This window comes from Neurospora hispaniola, assembly GCF_033458365.1.
Source record: "Neurospora hispaniola strain FGSC 10403 chromosome Unknown B0T23scaffold_5, whole genome shotgun sequence".
Classification (NCBI taxonomy): domain Eukaryota; kingdom Fungi; phylum Ascomycota; class Sordariomycetes; order Sordariales; family Sordariaceae; genus Neurospora; species Neurospora hispaniola.
Genome location: NW_026944410.1, coordinates 103813 through 117581, shown reverse-complemented (window position 1 = coordinate 117581; position 13769 = coordinate 103813). Strand labels below are relative to the sequence as shown.

General features: G+C 53.6%; 4 protein-coding genes across 4 annotated transcripts; 2 read left to right on the top strand and 2 right to left on the bottom strand.

The window, feature by feature from the left end:
* The first annotated feature begins 264 nt into the window (after window positions 1-264).
* B0T23DRAFT_156103 (uncharacterized protein) lies at window positions 265-1016 on the top strand. The gene has a single exon (XM_062832632.1). The coding sequence runs from the start codon at window positions 422-424 to the stop codon at window positions 896-898; it is 477 nt and encodes a 158-aa protein (XP_062691358.1). The 5' UTR covers window positions 265-421; the 3' UTR covers window positions 899-1016.
* On the bottom strand, window positions 1017-2160 carry B0T23DRAFT_156102 (uncharacterized protein). Its single transcript, XM_062832631.1, has one exon. It carries the CDS (start codon window positions 2047-2049, stop codon window positions 1135-1137), a length of 915 nt encoding a protein of 304 aa, XP_062691357.1. The 5' UTR covers window positions 2050-2160; the 3' UTR covers window positions 1017-1134.
* A 2716-nt stretch (window positions 2161-4876) lies between these two features.
* On the bottom strand, window positions 4877-6304 carry B0T23DRAFT_318210 (uncharacterized protein; the record flags this gene model as incomplete). Its single annotated transcript, XM_062835061.1, has 2 exons — window positions 4877-5587; window positions 5636-6304. The coding sequence occupies 2 exons, from the start codon at window positions 6302-6304 to the stop codon at window positions 4877-4879; spliced, it is 1380 nt and encodes a 459-aa protein (XP_062691356.1).
* A 3185-nt stretch (window positions 6305-9489) lies between these two features.
* On the top strand, window positions 9490-12529 carry B0T23DRAFT_359330 (kinase-like domain-containing protein; the record flags this gene model as incomplete). Its single annotated transcript, XM_062836224.1, has 2 exons — window positions 9490-11783; window positions 11898-12529. 2 exons carry the CDS (start codon window positions 9490-9492, stop codon window positions 12373-12375), a joined length of 2772 nt encoding a protein of 923 aa, XP_062691355.1. The 3' UTR covers window positions 12376-12529.
* Between the last annotated feature and the right edge of the window lie 1240 nt (window positions 12530-13769).

Below are 13769 nucleotides of genomic sequence, written 5' to 3'. Positions count from 1 at the left end.
GCCGAAGACTGTGTAGAATACTGATAGTGCATTAACTGACAAAGGATTTGACTCGGATCTGTAGGCACAGCGGGAGGTAGGGTTGTCGGCGACATCAAGAAGCACATCCATCTTCTCGCATCCCATCAAAGTCTTTTCCATCGAATAGAAGCTGCCTCCGAAGGCTATCAATTGCTTTAGTTCGAATCGAAGAATCACAGCTCGTGGCGGGCTGAACCTCGTCGGGTCGTGGTCGTCTTGGCATCCTGATCCTGATCCGCCGAGCACACGCACTGCACAGACAGGAGAGGTGAGAACAGAGGACACGCAAAGATCATCAGGTCCTTTGGGAGTCGTTCATCGTTTACAATCACATCCTAGTACCTACCGAGCTTCAAATGGGGACCTACACTTGTCTTTCAATGACGCGAGAGCCGGTTGGATGGCACTGCCTAGGGCAAGACCACTGACATCAATTGTGGATGCATCGCGCTCACAGAGACAGCGAGAGCAATTAAACTTCACTTGGCATTTCGAAGCTCTGATTGAAGAAGAACCTCGAGCCCCCAGTCTTGGGATCCGCTCGCTTGTCTTATCGTACTCACCGCCTGGACTTTTCCGCCAAATAATTTCTCTAGCTTTTACTTTGCATAAACAACCAAGAAACCAATCACGACGACCTTACTTGTTTGCTTGCTTGATCATGACTTCATTTGTTTTAAACTTCTATTCTTACAGATCGATACACTTTGCATTGGCGTTGACGTTCGCTTATGTCGCCCGCTCGTCCCATTGTAACCCCCAGAAAGTACCCCGAATTTACCGCCGAATCGTTTGTCGGAAATCAGAAAAAGAGTTGAACCGGAGACACATTATTGAAAGAAAAAAAAGAAACCTCGTAAACTGTTTGCGTAAATGATAAATAAAGCCATTGAAAGTCAGTTCTGATGAAAGATGTTGATCAAAAGATTCGCAGGAAAAATCGAATCGCTGGCAGAGTCGTTAAGCCACACTGTGGCCATTCGTGACCTCTTTTGTCGTTCGCCAATCAACGCCCGTAACGCATGTCGCCCAGTCCCCTTTAACGCCAACCAACCACAAAAGAACACCCCGAGTTCAAAATTGAAAGAAGAACGCTTTGTTTGATGCGACGCTCTAGCTCATGTCCATCTCGCTGGCAGCATCAAAGATGGATGGGCCAGCATTGGAGGGCCTGGTTGTTTCAGACGCATCCATGGTGACAGGGCCATCAAAAACAGGCGGTGTTCCCTTGAGATTTTGCAGCATGCCGTCGGCAGTCTTGCTGACAAGTCGTCCTTGACGAAGGTTCTCGGCGAATAAAAAGTACCCTTCGGTAGCCTCAACCAGGTACGCCTGCAGGCCACGACTTTCCAATAGGATCTTGGCATTGGTGACGGGGTAGTGGTTTTCAATGTAGCGCGCCCAACCACGAGCTGCGACTTGGATGTTCTCGCCAATTCGGGCCCACCCGATGCCGAGGTGAACGGTGAAGTCGTCAACGATTGGGCCAGCCAACGAATCCGATGAGGCGGTCATTGGGTTGCTTGTGTCGCGCAAGGGGCTGCCGCCGCGACTGGTGGGATTGCTGTTGGAGGAGCGAACATCGAGCCGTTGCGATTTGTGGCTGCGCAAGGATGGTCTATCTTGGGACATTTGTTGCTGCAGGCTGAGAGCCTCTTCCGACTTGCGTGCTGTTTCGGCGGCAGCCTTCTCATCGACCCAGGTGCCGGATTGGCTGCTGGCATCTGCGACATATCCGCCAGTCTTTCTGATGAGAGTCATTCCAGGGCCGTAGACCCATTCGTCTTCCGACTCCTGGATGACGGGCTCAGCAATCTTCTCGGGAGGATCGAGGTTGACGGCGGCTTCATCGCGCGAGCGTTTGCGGCCGGCCGCGGAGCAGTTGCGGAGGAGTTGCGGCCATGAGACGTGCTGGCTGAGCGAGGCTTGTTGGTCCAGGTAGGACTTTCCAAACGAAAAGTTGTGGGCAACCTGTGCTGGCATGGCGACGACGGGCGACGAGGCGTAGTAGCGATCGAAAGACGGCATGATGGGTGGTGGTATCTGTTTAGCACTCGGTAAATGTGTAAGGCGAGGGCGTGTAAGTCGCAGGTGATCCGACACTGGTCAGATCAGACGCGCGGTGCTAGTGATTTTACGTGTAGTAGACGGCAGCGTCTAGAAGAAGGAATTGGCCGGAGGGTATCGATGTAGTTGGCCAGAAGAGGGAGGATGTGATGTCGTGATTGGGAGATGAGGACTTGGAACGTCCTACGAGGTAAGGTGAGTAAGTGATGGTATAAGCTGGCGCCAAGGTTGGTTTGGTATAAGCCAGAGTAAGGATGGTTGATAGACGACGAGGAGGAAGAGGATGGAGGAAGGTCTTATATCGTTTGGAGGAGCCTCGTGATCAGGAAGGATGGTGTTGGTGGAAGAGGGTCGAGGTAGATATAAGTGAGAGTAGTGAGGAAGGAGAGAGAGGAAGAGGATGGGACGGAAGAAGAGGAGGCAGTGTGGGTGTGTAGAAAAAAAAAAGAATGGAGAGAGGAACGGGGATCCGAGGACAATCAGATCACAGCAGTGGAAGCGATGGAAGAGGAAGGACAAAAGTGAAGTACATGGCAGCAGGTAGCTGAGGTACCGTGAGAAGGATGGGGATGGATGGGGATGGGGACAGGACGGGATGCAGGCGGCGAAATGTGGAGAGAGCAAGCAAAAAGAGAGGCAGAAGACGGGGACCGGCGAGACCTCAGACCCCAGGCCATCGTGGTGGTGGTGGACGTGCCATTCAGTTGTAGACGACGGGATTGTGTGGAAGCGCAAATGTGTGTGGGAAGCTGGAGGCGCGAGACTGCGACTGCAAGAGACTGGCGAGACTGTGTGCATGGCACGAGAAAGGCAGACAGAAAGGAACTTGACAAGGCAACTGGATCGAGCTGACAGGCGCACAGCCGCCGGCTGGCACGGACGGGGGAGGGTTCGAAGCCACTTGCCGGCATCTGTCAATCCCTCTTGATTATTGGCCAGGACGCCATGACCCGGACTGACAGCAGTAGGCCGTACCTACGTATCCCACTCGTTGCCGGCAGTACAGGCCGCGGCAGCCAGGGCATCGATTGCACTAGGTACAAAGGCACCAGCTTGCTCAGTAGCTCAGGTACATCGCGCCAGGAACCGCCAAGCAACGCCGGGGTGCGGCAATCGCCTGCTCGATCTCCAATTGGCGTTTCGGAGGATAAAGCGGGCCATAGCCATTCCATGGTATTTCATTGGCTTGTTGGCTCTGGGGCAGAAGAAGGATGGAAGCCCGGGCCCGGGGCAGTTTTTTCCAGTTTTCTTGCGGAACATCTCATAGCTCCGAATCCGGTTAGACTGTCACACTGGAACTGAGCGTTTCTAGGGCGGGCGGTTTGCCCTCTTGTTCACAAAAAAACACTCAGAAAAGGGTGGCAGGCAATCCCGCCCGCCTCGCTTTTTTTTCCCGGAGGACGGGACCTCGACAGGAGCCACCTCAGTTACGTCCATACCTTAAGCCCGCGCTGGTCGTCTCCACTCGGGACGCGGTCCAAACTCCAAGAATGTCACCGAGCCAAAAGTGGTTAGGAAATGGCGTGTGCCTAGCCAGCAGCACTAACAGTATGCTTCACTTTGGAAGTAAGCCAGCTGTTAGTGATAGCCAGTACCACGTCTCATATTCTTCTCACACTCCTGTGCCGCCGCCGTTGAGAAGGAATCTAGATGGCTCGTGCCCTGTCTGAGCCCCGGCCACCAAGTACATCTCGATTTCTTCTCCCCGATGAGGCCGGGCGGCAGATTCCAGCAAAACTGCACCGACTGAATCGCGCTGAATCCCGTGTTGGAGCGACTCCACTCATTGCTGGGCTTCCCCACTTTCGCACTTTCCGTTTCGCTTGCGGAAATCTTACACCCCTGCGTTGGTACGTTGTTCGTTTCTTGACGCCCTTTGTCTGCATCAGCCAATGATGTGGCATGCTCGTGGGCCTCTGTGATTTTTCCCACCCCTTCCTCTTGCAGCTCCCGTCCCGGTCAGCTGACTGCCGACATACTTGCCTGCCGAGTAGTGTAGATGTCCGTGCACCTTTTTGCCTTGGTAGAGGTACGTACCAAGTATCTTCGTACCGCAGACCGCCTCACTGATAACCTCCAATTGTGCAACGAGTTGTGCAAGTTGTGAGGTTGTGTCGCGTAACGAACCGAACGTGACCTCAGTCCTCGCTTCGCTGTCTGTCTGTCTGTCTGTCTGTCTCAGCTATCCTTCCCATCTTGGTCCCTCCACATCCTTTCCCCTCCCAACGAGATCTCACATGACTGGGCGGCTCGGCTCGACACACAGCCCTTCGCTGCAAATCATATCCCTCTTCATTTATCTCTCCATCACCAACCAGCCTCACTTGCGCGCCTTGGCTGCCCACTTTGCTCCCACGACGTAACAAGATGGAGACCGAACCCTGAAAGAGCGAGCCATGTCAGGACTGCTTGACTGGTCAATGATGGGACGATCACGCAGAGGTGGTGGAGTTGACCATGATGATCCCTTATTTTATAAGTGTATTTTTATGGTCTCCATCCATCAGCGACAAACAGCAATCTATCTAGTATCGATGTAACGACGACGGAGCTCCTTCCAACAACGAACGGGTGGCGGACTGTCTCTCTCTGTCTTGTCTTGTCCTCTTTGATAACAATGCCATCACGGTGCATCAACCACACATCACCCATCGCCAACAACTTAACACTGCCAAGCAAGCCATTACCTCATGCCCCCGTCTTCATCTTACTACCTCTCTTACCCATCACCCACCCTTACAACTACGTTCTTCGTCACATCGCATTTCACCCTCTCCAAGCTTTTACCTCACAAATGCGCCAGAGACGCCGATGCTTCCACATCACCACCCTCATCCCCTAAAACATCAACAAATACTAGCCCATCATCCGTGTGATTCTCCGTTCCTCCATACAATCCCACCATTCCGGGCGTCCTCAATCCCTGTGGACTCGGCTCTCTTCTGCCCCCATGTCTCATTCGCCTCAGCGCCTGACTAGTCGTCGGCGTCCTTTGCTCCAGCGAGAATGAGGTCCGCCAACCGGCAGGAACCGTAAACGATCCTTGTCCGACTAGTCGACTCTGATGCCTTGCTTCGGGCAAGTTCTGCGGTGTTCGAGGCTGTGAGGATGCCGGAAGGGAGTCATTATAGACCCGGAACGTTGCGGGCGTCCTAGCGGGAGTGGTAGCGGGTGGCCTGGGCGTCATAACGCGTTGGCGAGATGGTGTGGTCGGGGATTCATTGACCGGTGCAGGGCGGGTGCTGCCAGTGCTGACGCTGGTGGGTGAGGCGGCAGCCGGGGTACGGGTTCTGCTGCTGGCGAGACTCTCTGATTCTAAGCCTTCAGAGGGTGAGCTACCGTGACGGGGAAAAGCGGCCGTCATGCTTCTGGAAAAATGGACGAAGGAGGATGGAGTTTGCGAGTCTGAAGCTGCGGCATGAGAGTCCAGGGTAGCACGAGGGGTGCCATCCCGATGATGGCTTCCAGCGGCATTCGGAGTCGTGCACTGGCAATGACCCTTTAGTCAAGCTGAACGGATATCCATAAAGTCATGGTATCTACTTACCTCACCACCGGGACGAGATGCGGAGGCGGGTTTTGCTGCAGGAGAGGGAGTGGCCGTCCGGGTCCTAATGGTCAGATTCTGAAACGAGAGTTGAAATTGCTCAAAACTACGGGCCCCATCTCTGTTGCTACGTCGCGCAGACGACGTCCCAGTCCGTGGTGTCGTTTTATGGCTTGCAACTGTCTGGCCAACCGAGCTTTGGGCTGGCGATCGAATGTTGCTGCCAATCCTTGGGCCGGACCTTGGCGTTCTAATCGGCAGCTGACTTCGAGACGAGCTAGCTTGGGGCTGCGGGTCAAGATCACGCTCATCCCCAGCACCATCAACAGACTGCTCGCAGTTACGCTGGTCAAAGGAGGCATCATTGGGGTATGGCGGCCGGGCAGTGGGGACCACTTCGGTCTGCTCTTCAGGAAAGCGGGCCGATAAAACGGGGAGCTGGACAGGTTGTTCTGCATCGTCATGATCGAGGATGTCTGTCTCCTCATCACTGTCGCTGTAGTCCAGCAACGATGGAGAGGAAGCCCCCGACGTAGCGTTTTCAGAGGCGCGCGTGCAAAAGGGCCATCTTCTCTTGCTGCTGACCCGGCGGTAACCCCTGCGACGTTCTTCGACTTCTTTCACCTCTGCCATGGTTAAGGCGAGGACGGTGGGTCGGAGACGGAGCATGATGGGCGGTGCTGGGTTTACCTGATGAAGTCGTTATCGTCAAAGAAACAAAAGAACCAAATCACAATCTTGGAAGCAGTCTAGGTTGAAGGTTATGAGGACAAGGTTGAAGACTCCATCGTCTTTACTGGTTCAGACGTCATGTTGCCGTCTTGGAGCTGATGTTTGGCTCTTTCCTGATAATAAATGAGTGTTATCGAGGGTGGTTTGGGTTGGAAGTAGGTAAGGACGAAGAAGTCAGTCGGCATGGTCCCGAGAAACATGTTGGCTATGAAGGTAAGCACGAGAAGGCAATCGTCCGGGGTAAGTACAAAGTTGAGGAAGGTCGTGACGGCATCCGGTCATTGCAAGGTAACAAACGACCCAGCCGTAGCAGTAAGAACCTGAACACAACTCAACCGTTCAACATACTACCTTTGAAACCTGACTCTATGGTCTCTTCCCCATGAACAAGTGCATTTATGCTTTGCCATGGTGTCCGTGCTCGAGCCGTGGAACACGATGAGACTGGAATCCAAAGCTGTTGTTGAGAAGATGGAGTTTCGGAGAATATGGAATTTCGAACTAGTGGTAAACGAGAAGTGGGACAATATAAACATGGCAAATGACAAACCCGTAACCGGCACTTTTTAACATCAATTCGAATCCATTGAGGTTTGTCAGCGTCCGTCTTTACACGAGACGAGCTGACACGAGAAGAAACGAGTAGACTAGCAGGCGGGGTCACAAGGAAGGCATTCACGAGGTGCTAAACAAACTATGCGCTAACAATTCACAATGCGCACCAGTCTGGTAGGGGCAGCTTTGCCCACCACTAGGTGATTCACCTACCTGTAGGTATTGATCCGAGGACTCGAAAAAATAGTGTAAACCATGATGATGGATTCAACCAAATCAAAGAAGCCTTCCAAGTCATGGGGGATCCCACCTAAAAGGCCCGGATGTATTTCATGTTGCATGTGGAAGCGGCAGCTAACGCAGGAGTGCGTTAACGCACCTCCATTCCTTATCTACACTATGATTTTGAGTACCCGACTGCATTGAAGGGTCCAAGCTTTTTTTTTTTTTCCATGTAGTGATGGATCTGCTCTTCTTCCACTTTCTGGGCATCAGCCATCCGTCATCACGCAGCTCGAAAATCGCTAATTTCGTACCGTGGCCGCAGCGTTGATTAAAAAGGACAGTACCGAGATAACCGGCAATCACTTTTTTTTTTTTCCTTCCTGTCGATTTCCAAGGCAGTTCGTTCATCATGAGCCCTGTCACCTACTCTACGTACCTAGCGCTTGTCAATCCCGCGGGAGTGTCGTCGTGTAGTGTAGTGTAGAGTAGTGTATTGTAGTGTGCTATGATTAGAATAGGAAGCGATAGGTACCTACGTAGGTAGGTAGGTAGGTAGCTGCCTTTGCCTGCCTTCCTTCCCAAATGGCCGGTAACGTCCGTCGTCTTCCTTGTCCGGCTTCCATGTTTTCTGTGCATGAAGCATCTCGCATCCCCTTTCTTTCCTGAAGAGAGAGGAGGGTCAAAGCATGGTCCGCCGCGTCATGCCGTGTAAAAGATCATGACGGGATTGGATTTCCCAAGGAAGTTCCCAACACCACAAGTCCCCCCCCGTTCATCGGAGAGTGACGCCGCAAAAGAGTGGATTTTGGCGGAGTTGCCTGAAATAAAAGATGGAAGTGAGGTGACAGCAGCAAGCACGCAGGTCCCACCCATTCACTGGAAGATAGTAAGGTTTGGCATTTGATGGACGGGCTGTCGTATTCTGCCCGGACCCGACCTCGATGCCGGTGGGAGCTTACCGTAGAATGAGGTGCCAGTGGAGTGGATTATGTCAAGTCAAGAGAGAGGAAGGGCGATGGTTTTGACACTTTTTCCTGTAACTGTTCTTTTTCTTAATTAACTAAACACTTTATTTGTTCGGGTTGGGACGGACGTGGACTACCAGGCTACACTACCTTACCTGCTTCTCCATCCGTCAATGGAAAGTGAGTGGAAGCACAGTTCAGCTAGGTAGGTAGCTAGGTAGGTAGCTACACTAACACTACTACCATCTGCAACTATCCCTCTCCATTCCACTTTCCATTCGACGACCAGCTGCCCGTGAGCTGGACTGGCAGAAGCAACAACGAAAAAGAGAATCCTCACCGACTTGTATCCCCGACCATCACCGGCGGTCCCGTAACCGACTGACTGCTTATCTCTCTCCCTCAACAGTGGAGGTTCGTTGAAGTCGACACAGCCAGACACACTCAGGCACACAACCACACAACGGTAGAGGTACGTACCCTACCCTGAACTACTACTGTTAGTTCACCTATCTGGAACTCTGTCAACTTTAAGCCTCCACAACCCCATCAACTCCTGAAATCTGCATTCATACTTGGAGTATTGCTGTTTCTTCTCCCTCCCAATTAAAGTATCACCGCAACGCACCGCACACTGCCCGTACCGCACGCAGCAGCAGCCCGCAGTCGTGGCCTTGCATCAGCCAGCTTGAGTGGCCAGCGCACCTCCTCCCAGAGAAAACCACCACCGCGGTCCCCCGTGCCGAACCTCCCTCCTCCTCCCCCCTCCCCCCCCCCCCCCCCCCCCCCCTGCTTCCCGGGTACCCTGGAGGTTGATTGGAGCTTCCTCATCTCCTTGTTCCATTCTGTACCTAGTCCAGCACGGCTACACTGCCTTACACTACCTACACTACTACTACCAGCACTCGCTCGACAAGACAGACGGCCACTGCCTGCCTCCTGTTCTTCCAATGCCCAACACGCAACACCCAAAGTGGTGATCTGACAAGCCAGGGTTTAGTTCTACCTACTACAGTACCTACTAGACTACCTACACAGCAGTCCAAAGCAGTCAGACCACTACCGACTACGCGTTTCATCCTTCCAACCAAGAACATAGTACCCTACACTCGCTCGATCTCGCCAGCATCTCCCTACCACCCCGAGCACTCAGCCATCGACCGCTTCGATTGACCGACCCCCGGGACCGCACTCGTTGTACTGCTCGACCCTCTTCGCCCCCTTCAGCCGCCACGCACCACGACGACGACTCTACACTATACTCCGCCAGCTATATGCTGATAGCTTGGTTGGTTTCCATACGACCGTCGCCATAGTATTGTAGTGTATTTAGCCCACCTACCTATCCTTCGCTTGGCGGCGTCGCCCCTTAGCACAATGAACGGAGACTTCAGCCTGTCCCAAGCGCTTGGCGGCTTACGAATTGCCAACCTCGACGATGACGACTCCGTCCACTCGACCGAGAACGATCAGACAACCCCCGATGCTCCCGCCAATCAGTCCTCTGCGAGCCGTCAAGACGCAACAACGAACAATGCCCCCCAGACGACTCCTCCCCAGCCTGCACAGCCTGCACAGCCTCCTTCTCAGCGGACACCGTTGGACCTAGAACGGCAGGTCACCCCTCAAGACCCCCCGCAGCGCCCGCCCCATACCTACGAAACCGCCGCCGCGATCCTCAAGAATGCCCAAGACAACCTCAGCGCCCGCGGATATCCCCCGACTAGTCAACAATTGCCAGCAGGAAATGGAAACTGGCCACCAAACTCAAGACCTACTCCCGGAGGGGCACTACAGTCAATGGAGGGCGATCCGCAGCGAGGAGCATACCACCCACATGGACACGGGACTGCATATGGGGACCTACGGAACGAGCTAAGGAACGAAATCCAGACCGACACGTCTCGGACTTCTCTATACGGCGTGCCCACGATTTCGAGGAGCGAGTCTAGGCGTGCGCCCCCTGGTGCCCCCACACGAGAGCCGAGTCGATCATACCGCCAAGGCCGGCCCGGTCCCGGTCCTCCCATGGGCGTCGATCTCAACGGCGCGTTGCCTCCTAGGAGGAGCTCACGCGGGGTTCAAGGAGGATATTCCCAGATCCCGGGCATCCCCGTAGCCGCGCCGGGCACCTATACGTCAGAAGCGCGGCTGGGAGAAGTACCACCCATGCTCTCCACCAGCAGCGAGGAATGGAAAGACCGGGGTGCGGCAGTCGGCGTTAGGAGAGAGGTGGATGCCGATGGGAGGGTGACAATGAAGCCGGTCAAGAAAGGAGTGCGCGACTTCACCTTTGGGAGGATATTGGGAGAGGGCTCCTACAGCACGGTTTACCTTGCGACCGATCGCCAAACCCTGAGGGAATACGCCGTCAAGGTCCTAGAAAAGAAGCACATCATCAAGGAGAAGAAGATCAAATACGTCAACATCGAGAAGAACACGCTGAACCGGCTGACCGAGCACCCGGGTATCGTCCGCTTGTATTACACCTTCCAGGACGAGACTTCGCTGTATTACGTCCTCGATCTATGTACTGGCGGAGAGCTGCTGGGCGTGCTCAAGAAGACGGGGACGTTCGACGTGGAATGCACCAGGTTCTATGGCGCCCAAATATTGGACGCTATCGACTACATGCACTCGAGAGGTATCATCCACCGTGACCTGAAGCCCGAGAACGTGCTCCTGGACGAACAGATGCACGTCAAAATCACCGACTTTGGCACTGCCAAGCTACTGCGAGACCCTCGAGATCCCAGACCACCAGAGGAAACACCCGGGCAAAGTGGCGAGGATGACGAGCGAGCGGCCTCGTTTGTTGGTACCGCTGAATACGTGAGCCCCGAACTCCTGACGGAAAAGTCAGCGAGCACAGCAAGCGACATATGGGCCTTTGGATGCATTATTTACCAACTCCTCGCCGGTCGGCCTCCCTTCAAAGCAGGAACCGAGTATCTTACTTTCCAAAAGATCGTAAAACTCGAGTACGAATTCCCGCCTGGTTTCCCATCCGCTGCGCGCGATTTGGTAGAACGATGTCTTGTGCTGGACCCGGCTCAGCGCTTTACGGTTGAACATATCAAGAAGCACGAGTTCTTTGCCGGACAAATGTTTGGCAAGGAGCTGTGGAGGATGAAGGCACCGCGGCTGAGGCCGTACGTACCAGGATCCCAGGAGCAGCAACCGCAAATGATGCATTTGGGCGGAGGTGGGTCGAATTCGAATCATAGTCATCACTCTATGCCCATGGGCAACCCAAGCTCAACCAGAGGCAACACCACCACTCAAGGGGGACCGGCCAATAACAACGTCAACCGACCTGCTAGGATCATCACCGAACTACCGCCTCCTACGCAACTGGATCTTGACTGGTCACCCGTCCTGACCAAAAACAACGAGCGCATCCTTAAGCTGGGCGACCTGATGGTTGTGTCATCGCCGATACCGCACAGCCCACACGGCAAGGAAGGCGGAGAAGGGCATAAGAAGTTGGCTCGCTTCTTTGGCGGCAGTACCACCAAGAAGAGACAGCGGCTTGTCATGATCACCTCGAGCGGCCGTATCGTGTTTGCACCAGCCGGCGGCGAGGAGAAGAAGGCGAAGCAGGAGATTTCACTTCTGGCTTCGGATTGCACGTGGAAAGCCCAAATCGACGCTAAGGGCCAGCCGGTTTGGTGTGTTGACACGGTGAGTAAACTTACCACCAGCCCCTTTCCCCGATATCCAGTGGAATATATATTCCCCCCTTTATTCATCAGGTGATATCGATATTGATGCTAATGTTCAAGGACACCCCAAATCCAGGGCGGCGTACACTACACCTTTGAAGAACCCAAGTCCTCGGAAAAACAACACAAGGACAAATCCGACAAGTCATCAGACGGAGGAGCAGGAAGAGACGGTGCCAACAACAGCAGCAGCAGCAGCAAGTCTACAGTAGACGAGTGGATCGAGTCGCTGGAGCGGGCCAAGGACCTGGCGCTTTCCCAAAACCTGGTAGGTTCCAACGACAACTTTGGAGACATGTCCATGTCGTCCAGCCCGGCGGGTTCCATGGTGAATATCGGTGGCGGAGGTGGACATCATCACAATGGAAGGGGCCATGGAAACTTTAGTGGCGGAGAGGGCGGGTACAGCATCAGTGACCGATCGGGCCGCAATCAGCTGACCAAGAGTCAGGCGAGCCTGGATGATAGCAGCAGTGTTACAAAGCGCAATCGGTTCAGTCGGAGGCAGTCGAAGAATGGGTTGGGGGCTGCTTTTTGAAGGTTGTCCTTGACCTTGGTTGGAGGAGGAGGAGGACGAAGAAGTAGAAGAGGAGGAGGAGGTGGTGGTGGTGGTGGATGAGGAACCAAGGTCAAGGTTCTGTCCGATGAGAAGGAACAAACAAATAGAGAGAGGCAGCAGCAGCAGCAGCAGCATATAAAGACAGCAAGCAAGCAAGCAAGCAGACAGCGACGGCAATCATTCAGTCAGTCAGTCAGTCAGTCAGCCAAGCAGCAGCCAAGGCAGCGAAAGATGGGGAGAAGGGAAAGGTACGAAATTCTAATACTGTTCACACCTTGTACATGCAAAAGCAAATATTGGATAAAAGGTATTGCGATTCGGACGCTAGATTCTTGTTGTATGGTTTTTCTTTTTGTGACCTCGTCAGCGATTCTTTCTTTGCTTCTCTTTATCTGTTTGTTTTTAGTACAAGTAATTCTTGACCATCTTTTGTTGGACGTTGAAATGTCAACTGGTCTCTCTCAGGGGTGTCACATGACCCTACCACGAGTGCCAAGACGTGACATTTGCCAAACTTCCTGCCCTGTGGATGCGGTACTTGGTCAATGTATCTTTTGCGCCTTAACAATTACTGGCTCCACCCGCCGACCCCAACTCTGAACCTCCATCAATCAATTGCTGGCCCCGGACTGCGACTGCGACTGCGACTGCGACTTGCGACAAGCCCGCCCGCCGCAGCTAACGAACGACGCGATCGAAACGCGTTTCCCTTCGGTCCATCCTTGACACCAAGAACGGAACCACGTACGACGCGAAGCGAAGAATCCATACCCAACACCGACTACTCAGTACAGTAGTACTACACGCGTAATCACAACTACAAGGGAGGACACGAAGCACGTAATACAGCAGAAGAAGAAGAGGTGACAAGCAACCAAGTGGGAAATTCGGTTACCAAGTCCTTCTCCTCCTCCCCGCAGCGCAACAAACACGAAACCGAAATCGAGTACACGCGAGTTTCAACAAACACAAAAAAGAACAAGACAAGGACAAGACAAGATGCAGCCCCTGCAGCCCCAGTACCGTGGATACGCACCAGGACCACCACAACCCATCGGACCACCACCACCGGGTCATCACAACCCCCAACTTGTTGGACCGCCGCAAGGGCCGCCGCAACATTCACAGGTCCCTTTGCCTCCGCAGGCGGCCGTGGGACATCATCATGCAGGGCCGGGAGGGGGGCCGCGAGGGGGGCAGCAGCATCATGTGCCACAGCCGAGGAGAGGGGGATTGGTAAGTTTTTTTCTTTTTCCTTTTTTCTTTGTTTTTTCTCTCTCTCTTTGTTATTTTGTATCCCTCGTTTTTCTTTCAATTCAGTGTCAAGCGTAAGAGGAAGGGGAAAGATGAACAGTTGTTGTTGATGATGATGA